Source organism: Priapulus caudatus, unplaced genomic scaffold (genome assembly GCF_000485595.1).
Source record: "Priapulus caudatus unplaced genomic scaffold, Priapulus_caudatus-5.0.1 Scaffold200, whole genome shotgun sequence".
Lineage (NCBI taxonomy): Eukaryota > Metazoa > Priapulida > Priapulimorpha > Priapulimorphida > Priapulidae > Priapulus > Priapulus caudatus.
In genome coordinates, this window is record NW_014577261.1 from 13,942 (window position 1) to 24,133 (window position 10,192).

The following is a 10,192-nucleotide window of genomic DNA, read 5'->3' on the forward strand; positions in this document are numbered from 1 at the left end:
ACTGTAAAGTATGCCTTGGCTAATAAAAGCTAAATTTCTGACAAACGTATGGACTGTATAAATTGAGAGTGATGACATGTTATAAATTATAGTATGAGTAAAGAGATAAGTATTATTTAAATAATTTATGTTTATCAGTAGCATATGACTTTGCTATGTAAAAATTATTATATTCAGTGTTTGTGATTGAACGTGAATGTACTATTGGTGGTGCAGTTGCCAGCATTCCAGGAAAAACAGGGACATAGAAATATTTCCAAATTAGTTTGGACTATCATGACAGTGGTTCCCAACCTTGCTACCCCCCCCGATCAGTTGGTTCGAATTTCACATTAATTTAAATAAGTTCATATGTGTGTGCAATTATATTTATTTGATGAGGATATCCATTTTTCACTTATTATAATTGGAAATTGAAAATAGAAATGGATCCATTCAGGTTGTAAATTGTTGTATTCAATATCTTGAAACAAATTCCTACTGAGCTATTGAGTAGCACGTATGGTCATGGTACCACTGGGCACTGACTGAGTAATACCCCGTACAGACTGCAAATTTGATCCCAGATGAAACTAATCCGGGCCTGATGCGCGCTAAATTTTTGCAGTGTGTACACGCTATGCCACGCTAAATACGTGCTAGTCCTGACTAATTTGGCCCCACAAAAGGAGGTGGGCCAAGCCCGCTTAGAAGCGTGCTATGTTAGACCATACTAAGTTAGACTGCACTAGACTGTGTGTGTACACAATCCGGTGCCATGCCCACATTAAATTTCGCAATATGCATGCGCATAGCGTTATTTGGGTCACATAAAAGTACAGCAGCTGTCTGCTGAGTGACGTAACAAGCTAAACTGAGCATGCACAGTCAACCCGTGCCAAATTAGCACGCTTCAGAATTTGGTGTCTGTATGCTGCGATTTAGCGCGCGTCTATAGCCCGGGCTTGGCCCCGACTAGTTTGATGTAGGATCAAATTTTGCAGTCTGTACGGGGTATGAGACACAATAGTTAGTAATCACATCTTTACCATATCTATCTATGGTTTATTCCCGGTTCGCCTACTCCCATTTCGCCTACAGCAAAATTCCCACTTGACCTACACCCATTTCGCCTACTCCCAATTCGTCTACGCTCAAAATCTACCCCATTCCCATTTCGTCTACGATCGGTTTGTTTACTAAATAATCATTTATAAATAATAAAATATGGTTTTGATTGGCATACATATACTACAGGAACCAGAAGAAAACAGGTACAAATAATGAGAACACAACTTGACAAAAATGGAGACACAAAATTGGAACATACAATGGGACATAGTACAGTGGGAGTAGGCGAAATGGGAATAATGCTGATTCTGAGAGTAGACGAATCGAATGGAATCGAAATGGATTGGACGAAATGGAATGGGGGGGGGGGTAGACGAATGGAATGGAATGGAATGGGGATGGGGGGGGGGAGTAGGCGAAATGGGATGTTACCCTATCTATGATGGACATGCAGCACCAGTCACTCATTAGAGAAGCAGTGTAAACTCGTCCCGCTGTTAATCGGCACCTGTGGTTGGGAACCATAAATTTAGGAAATGCGTCTTATTTTAAAGTTTATAGTCCCGATGACCATGTCCCAAGGACCTAAAATGATCTCATATTTCACGTTACTGTTTGCATGCTACTTTTTAAATGGTGTCATATTGTACATTAATGTTGTATTTGTAACGGTGTTGGTAAAATAGTATTAGTTGTTTTGTTTTATGATTTATTTGCCGATGTAAATTATGTATTCTCTCAAGAATTTATTAGTAGCTGTAATACTATTATATATGTACTAGCGGGATACTCGGCGTTGCGCTGGGAAATCAGTGGCGTTACTCAGTTGGTGATCGCTTGGTTGAAAGGAAAATATCCAAAAAACTCTAACTATCTATCTATCTATGCATCCATTTATGCATCCCATTCTATGCCATGCCATGCCATGCCATGCCATCCCATCCCATCTCATGCCATCCCATGACATGCCATGCCATGCCATGCCATGCCATCTCATCCCATCGCACTGCATCCCATCCCATCCCATCCCATCCCATCCCATCCCATCCCATCTCATCAATGCATGCATGCCATCGCCATCGCATGCATCTCATCCATCCATTCCATCCCAATAGTAAAATAATAAAATCAAAAGATAAGACATTAAATATAAAAATTAAAAATTAAAATATTAAAAATAGTATATACTAAAGAGGTAGGTAAAGGGAAAATAAGTTTCCCAGCTGGGACTCAAACCCCAGAAATCCCGGTGTAGGAGACGTATGTTCTAGCGATTAGGCCACTGCGCCGTTAAAGGTATACACATGGATTCACACGTACGGGATGTTAATCTGTACGCACCGTCATCAATTGGTGAATAGAATTTTTATGAATTTTTAACTTTTTAATTTTTTAACATATTTGTTTCTGCCAGAACCACATCCCAGACGTGCTGATTGTGAAAATATCTTTAGTTTTCCTCTAGGCTGCGGAGTTCTCTAGTTATGCGAGTACGAACTAATTTGGCTGAAAAACTTATATATAGATACTCATGTGTATAATATACAATATATCAAGAGCTAATAATAGTAATAATAATAAAAGTATTATTAGCTCTTGAATATATATATATATTTTTATATATATATATATATATATATATACATAGCTACAGAAAACTTTGCATATAGTGCAGCGGATAAGCACATTGCAAACGCGTACTACATGAGGTCCTGAAAATTTTCTGATACAGTATATTGCCAATTGAACAGCGCTATTGAATACCTATCCAATTTATTTAAAAAATAGCTAAAATGATGCGCAGGTATCTATACTGATACTATAGCAGCAATTTAGTGAGTGTAGTTATCGTTTAGTTGTAATAAAATTAGGTTGAAACAATAAAATGGGTGAAAAATAATGAGAATTTTTCTTCCACTATCATCGACTGACGTCATAGATCACGTGACGTCATAGATCAGGTCACGTGTATTTGTTATGTGTCATGGTTGGCAGAAGCGAAGCGTTCTGCTTGACATTTACAGATGAATGACCAGATGTTCTGATAGAAAGCGCTGTTTATGTAGTGCACGTACACGTGCGTGCTGCGTGCGTGCGTGCGTGTGCACGTACACGTGCATGCGTGCGTGTGTGCGTGCGTGCGTGCGTGTAAACTTACACGTGCGTGCGTGCGTGCGTGTGCACGTACACGTGCGTGCATGCGTGTGTGTGTGGGTGCGTGTGCATGTACACGTGCGGGCATGCGTGTTTGTGTGCGTGCGTGCGTGTGCAGGTACACGTGTGTGCATGACTGCGTTGGTGCGTACGTGCGTGCGTGCATGCATGTGCACGTAGACGTTCGTGCGTGCGTGCGTGCGTGCGTGCGTGCGTGTCGTATGTAACGCTGCGTGTCTGCGTGCGTGTGCAACGTATAGGCGTGCGTGCGTGCGTGCGTAGTGCGCTGATGTGGCGGTGCGTGTGAAAGTACACGTGCGTCGTTACGTGCGTGCGTGCGTGGCGTATTACGTCACACATGCGTAGATGCGTGGCGTGCGTGCGTGTGCCGTAGACACGTGCCGCGCAGGTGGGCGTGCGTGCGTGTGTGAGTGCTGTGCGTGTTCCGGTACACGTGCGTGCGTGTGTGTGCAGGTACCTGATGCGCTGCGTGTGCACGTTACACTGCGTGGCGACGTGCGTATGCACATATACGTGCGGGCGTGGCGTGTGCACGTACACCCTGCGTGCATGCCGTGCGGTGCAGGTACACGTGTGTGCATGCGCGCGTGGCGTGCGTTTTGTATGTACACGTGGCGCGCGTGCGTATCTGCATATCGGGGCACGTACACATGCGTTGCGTGCGTGCGGTGTGCCTCGTAGACGTGCGGCCGTGCGTCGCGTGTGCACGTACCGTGCCCGTGCATGCGTGAGTACGTGCGTGTGCACGTACACGTGCGTGCATGCGTGCGTGCGTAAATGTGCACGTACACGTGGCATGCGTGCGTGCGTGCTGAATGTGCTTGAATGTGCGCATGCGTGCCTGCTGCGTGTGCACGTACACGTGCGTGCGTGCGTGCGTGTGTGCGCGCGTGTTGCAAGTACACGTCGTGCGTGCGTGTGAACTTACACGTGCGTGCATGCGTGCGTGCGTCCGTGTGTGTGGCAACGTACACTGTGCGTGCGTGCGTGTGTGCGTGTGTGCGCGCGTGTGCAGGTACATGTTCGTGCGGCGTGCGTTCGTGGTGTGCGTGTGCACGTACACGTGTGTGCGTGTGTGCGTGTGCACGTACACGTGTGTGCGTGCGTGCGTACGTGCGTGCGTTGGCGTGGCGTTGCGTGTGCGTGTGTGTGCAGGTACACGTGCGTGCGTGCGTGCTGGCATGCATGTTTATCGTAGACGTGCGTGCGTGTGTGCGTGCGTGTTCACGTACACGTGCGTGCGTGCGTGCGTGCGGGTGTACGTACACGTGCGTGCGTGCGTGCGTGAATGTGCTTGTATCGACAATTCACGCATCTGCTTGCTGCCAACCGTTAAAACGCGGCATGGCCATATGACGTCAATGTTTATGCACTGAAACACTCGCTAGGTTTGCATAGAGCATGCATATGGCTTTGCAAACACGTTATTGTAAACAAGATTGCAGTGACGATGATTTAATAGCGGTTACAGCTGTATCGAAAACATAACAGCGTAATGGATGCAACCATTGTTCACGAAATAATGTGTACCTTCACACGCACTTGATACTCGTGTTCCTGTTGGGTTTTTGATAGGTGGCAATTGAGCAGAAATGTGAAACTGACATGTGTACTAAATGAAGCCCATGATAATTTTTCTAATTATAGTGCCAATTGAACAGTGGCCACCACGTGGTGTACGGCGTCCCCTGTCGGTTTAACTGGGTATCGGTCCCACCATTTGGATTTGGCTATAATTGTCAATAACTACTCATCAATTTAGTCAAAAAATAGCTCAAATGATTCGCTGGTATCTCTACTACTACTATAGCAAACATATATAAGTGTAGCTGTCTTTTGCGTTAGAATAAAATTAGGTCGACACAATGAAAAGGGTTCATCGCTGCATTCTCTACATTACCTGCATATATATATATATTGATTATATTACCTAATATTTATTTTTCATTCAGTAGTTCAGTTAGTATAGACACCGTCCATTGCCGCCTAATCACATGCACAAAGAGCAATGCAATATAGCGGCAGAAAAATAAGTGAGGGGTGTACGAATAGACGGAGGCTGAGCGAGGAACAAGGAAGGCAAGGAAAGGACGGGAGGGGATTAAGTAGCAGTTTTGCGCTAACACACGTAACTAAGATTGTGTTACTGACTGGCATATTGCACGGACACCCTTACATGCAAGGTCTCTTCTATTTCTTAAGAGAGGTCTACTGATTGAATTCTATCATATAAATCTATGCTATAGGGTAACTCCTCCTCATTTTTAAATGGCATAAGTTCTTGCAAATATTCATACTTCTCGGAGATTACGCATCGCGCGAGCACCGTTTTAGGCGTGCAATAACGGACTTGAAGAACCTGCATAATATATGCTTGCCGAGAGAGAGAGGGGTGGGAGACTGAGGAAAAGGCGCAGGAAAAGATATCTGAGGGGTAGAAAAACACGCGAGGCTGAGCGAGGGACAAGAGAGGCAAGGGAAGGACGGGAGGGGATTGAGTAGCAGTTTTTCACCCTACAGAGGGCCGCTCTCCTAATTATGAACACAGGGCTACTAATAAAACTTTATTAGCAGATTCCTATGCTGAGATACCCCCTAATCATATTAAATTGCATATTCATTACAAAATATAACACCGTTTCAACGTGCAGTACGAACAGAAGAAACCTGCATATATAAGCTTGCCGAGGGACACAGGGGTGGGAGACTGAGGAAAAGGCGGCCAGAAAAAGATAGTTGGGGGGGGGGGGGTAGAAAAAGACGAAAGCTGCTCAGGGACCAAGAGAGGCACGGGGGAGGACTGGAGGGGATTGAAGTAGCAAGTTTTGCATGCCTACAGGCTAGCGCGCTCTCCTAATTATAAACACAGGTCTACTGGATAACAATTTATCATATAAAATATTGCTCGAGATACCCGCTAATTTATTAAATGCATATTCATCACAAAAATATAACTCCGCTCTTGTGGAGATATTGCGCTTGCCTAACGCACTAAGGTAGCCAGTTTGTGTATTGACTGGCATATGCAACGGAACCTTTACATGCAATGTCTTCTTCCTATTTCTTAAGAGAGGGTTTACTGATTGAATTCCATCATATAACTCTATGCTAGGATAACTCCTCTTTTTTTTAAATGCATAATTTTTTTCCAAAAATTGTTCTTCCTCGGGAGATATTACGCATGCGCGAGCACATTTCATGCGTGCAGTACAGACTAAAGAAACTGCAAAATATAGCTTGCCGAAAGAGAGGGAGGGAGCCTAAGGAGGCGTCAGGGAAGATACCCGAGTGGCAGTAAAAAAACGCCGGAGCTGAGCGAGGACAAGAGAGGCAAGGGGAGGACGGGAGGAGATAAAGTAGGAGTTTTGCACCCTACAGGCAGGGCGCTCTCCTAATTATAAACACAAGGTTCTACGAATAAAAATTTATTACAAAAACCTATGCTGCGTACCCCCTAACCGTATTAAATGCATATTAATCACAAAGATAACTCCTCTGGTGAGATATTGCGCATGCGCGAACACACTATCGTAGCCTATTGTGTACTGACTGGTATATGTGGCGGGCACCTTACAAGCAAGGTCTTTTCCCTATTTTTTAAGAGAGGTTTAACTGATGTAATGTATTATATAAATCTATGTTAAGGTACCTAACTTCATTTAAATGCATAATTTTCTTTTTTCTCGAGAGAGTTATTCTCTTGTATTTCTACTTCTCTTTATTCTTGTTGTTTTTTTGCACCAGTGGCGTGCGTGCGGGTATGCTTGTCTCTTGCAGAGGAGTATTTGAACGGCATTTACAGGGAAATATCGGTATTAATAAGGAAAAGAGAGTAGAGAAACATTACGACTTTGGTAGTAACACACATTTCGTGTGTATTCACCATCATTTTACTATTGAAACGTTCCAAGTCCCTGTGGCTAACGCGCGCCTGGCAGGACGATGTGACGTCACGAGCTAGTGATTCGCCCACAGCATTTGTTATCGGAGCGCGGTAATTTCGCATATGTTAGCCCATGTAGTAGCAACAGTACTGCGTGATGATTTTGACATTATTTGAAATACTATAGAAGAATATATATATATATATATATATATATATATATATATGACATTCAAAGTGTGACTGGGTTATTTTGACAGTAAAAGCTCGACACAAATCCTTTAAAAAATAACTACACTCAGTAAATTTCTGCTATAGTCTTAGTATATAGATATACAGCAAATCATTTGAGCTATTTTTTGACTAAAGACTGAGGATGAGTATTATTGAAACTATAGCCAAAACTAATAGTGGTATAACGCATACCGGGTACTCGCAGGGCGCCGTACGCCACCCAGGTGGCGCTGTTTAAATTGGGCTTCAGGAGCGTCGTGGCAGTTTCACAATTCTAACGAAAGTGCACAATCCATGTGCTTATCCGCCCTACAAATAGAATATAAGCCATAAGGTGATTGGTAAACTTTCAATTTAACCAGCTGTTACTTTCACAATGTGTAATAAATAAACATGTTAATGTTTTTCTTCTAATAAATAAAGCTGTCGGTATTTACTATATATGTCACGATGAATATAAATTATGTAAATGTGATATAGCTCAGACAGAGGTTTTCATCTGACAGACGTCATAGTGTTATGAGCGCGAAATGCCGGTAGCTGTCCTTACAATATTCATAAAGCAACGAATGCGATGTATTAAATTCTGTGACGTTGTATTGCGTTTGTTGTACATGCTGGTTAATAAATACCGCTTGCTGTGAATATTCCATGTGATATGTCTAGACTCTAGAGTTTTAGGTTAGATCGTTAAAACACTGACACACAAAACATTGGACGTACAAAACGTTGACGCACGTTCAAACAAGAGAAGATCCAACTTTTACTAGACATATATTGGCACTATGAGTATTATTGGATTAGTGTATTATAAAGTATTGAGCAAATTTTCATTGAATAATTGGAATGAATATTTTGTAATGATAGTAAACATATTTACAATGATTGAAACTACCAGGGGCATAATGATTAAGTTGACGCATCTAATGTGTAACTACTACACAGTATCACCCAAAACACTAACCTGAACATGCAATGCTGGAATAAACTGTATATAGCAAACCTACACCTGGTAAGTCTAAATTCTTTTCTGTTAATACAGCACAGCTTTAATTGATGCTGACAGATAGTACAATGCAGACTTATGCAGTCACTGTGATATCACTACATCCTAAAGCAACTATAAAATTATACTGACACTAGCATGTATTGTGATGAAACATTAATTGAGAGCATCACTGGGCTTGGATAATTACAAAGTAACTAGCAGTATTTATATCTATATATACTGAAGTGTAGGCCTACACATCAGAATGGAAGCAAAAGATGTCAGTGCGCAATGCCAGTACTATCCTGGTACAGGTCGTCCGAAATCTTTAACCAGCTTCCAATCGTCTCTGTAGGCATTCTAATCTGACAATGTCATAGTCTCACATGACATCTGCACAGCTTCTAGCACTGACTGCATGGCCGTCTGCATGTTTTCTTCCTTAAGTACGTCTACAAGTTTCGCTTGGTGTGCCGGATCCAACCATGCATTCTCCTTCCCTCTTCCTGCAAGTCTCTTTGTCGTTGTTCTCTGCAGTATAACTTCTCTGGAACAGGTCTCTTCGCTTTCCTTCCTACAGGTTTCCTCTTGCTTCCTGCTCCAAATTCGATGGCCTCAAATAGTGATTTGAAGTTGCCTGCTCCAAAGCCCTGCGTGGCAGTGAAACAATTCGCAATAATATACTTCTGAAAAGCTATGCATGCAGACACATCGATAGTAGATAGATAGATAGAATAGATAGATAGGTAGATATAATAAAATAAATAAATAAATATATATATATATATATAGATAGATAGATAGATAGATAGACAGGCAGGCAGACAGATAGATAAATAAATAGATAGGTAGATAGATAGATAGACAGGCAGACAGACAGATAGATAGATAAATAAATAGATAGATAGATAGATAGATAGATAGATAGATAGATAGATAGATAGATAGATAGATAGATAGACACATAGATAGATAGAAAGAAAGACAGGTCGCGGGATAGACAGACAGACAGGCGGAAAGACAGACAAAGAGACAAACAGGCAGGTAGACAGATAGGTAGATAATTTATCATCATCTATTTTAATTGTAATTTATCATTGACTTATACTGACTTACTACTTATATATATTGATATACTACATATATTGACATTACTGACTTATTTTGTGCACAATTGAAGCCAAAAAATATTTACATGCACATCGTTAAGGGTAATTACACACAAAAACATACTAAAACGCCGTGAAAAATAACGCAACCAAATAATTTAATACCTAAAATAAACAATTGAGTAAGCCTTCTGCTTTACCCACCCCACCCCAGCTTCGTCGCAGCGTACCTGGTGGTTGTGTCGCTGTATGACCTCTAGGAACAAGGTCGGGCGGTCCTGCATCGGCTTGGTGAACAGCTGCAGGAGGTAGCCATTGTCATCGAAGTCGATGAGGATGTTCAACTTCTGAAGCTGTGAGAGGTCAGAGGTCGAAAATTAACTTTTCACAATTTTAACAAATACTAACCAGGGATTAATGGTAAATTCCAGGCTGCAACGACAAAGTTGGCGGAGCACCAAGACAATAATATTCGTTGCTTCGTAGGCTTTACCACAAACTTTAATCTGCTATGTCCCGAACACAATGAATGCTCGGGGAAGGATTTTGATTCTATTATATAAATAAGGAATAGAAGAGACAGGCTTTACGAAAAGATGAGTATCACACAATTTCACTCAATGATTCTGAATAATCTAGACAAGTCCACGACTGAGACCGTTGATTGTGCTGATGCGTTGAGAGCCACAACGAAGGACGAGGTGACAACAATCTACTTACTACGTCAAAGTCTTCGGTTACAGTGCATCTGGC

General features: G+C 42.2%; 1 protein-coding gene across 1 annotated transcript in view; it reads right to left on the reverse strand.

Moving 5' to 3' along the window:
* Positions 1-8,904: 8,904 nt before the first annotated feature.
* LOC106807184 (4-hydroxyphenylpyruvate dioxygenase-like) overlaps positions 8,905-10,192 on the reverse strand; it is a 30,347-nt gene continuing 29,059 nt past the window's right edge. Inside the window, 4 exon segments of the mRNA XM_014809457.1 lie at positions 8,905-8,934; positions 8,936-8,980; positions 9,670-9,792; positions 10,160-10,187. Coding sequence (XP_014664943.1) covers positions 8,905-8,934; positions 8,936-8,980; positions 9,670-9,792; positions 10,160-10,187 — 226 coding nt within the window.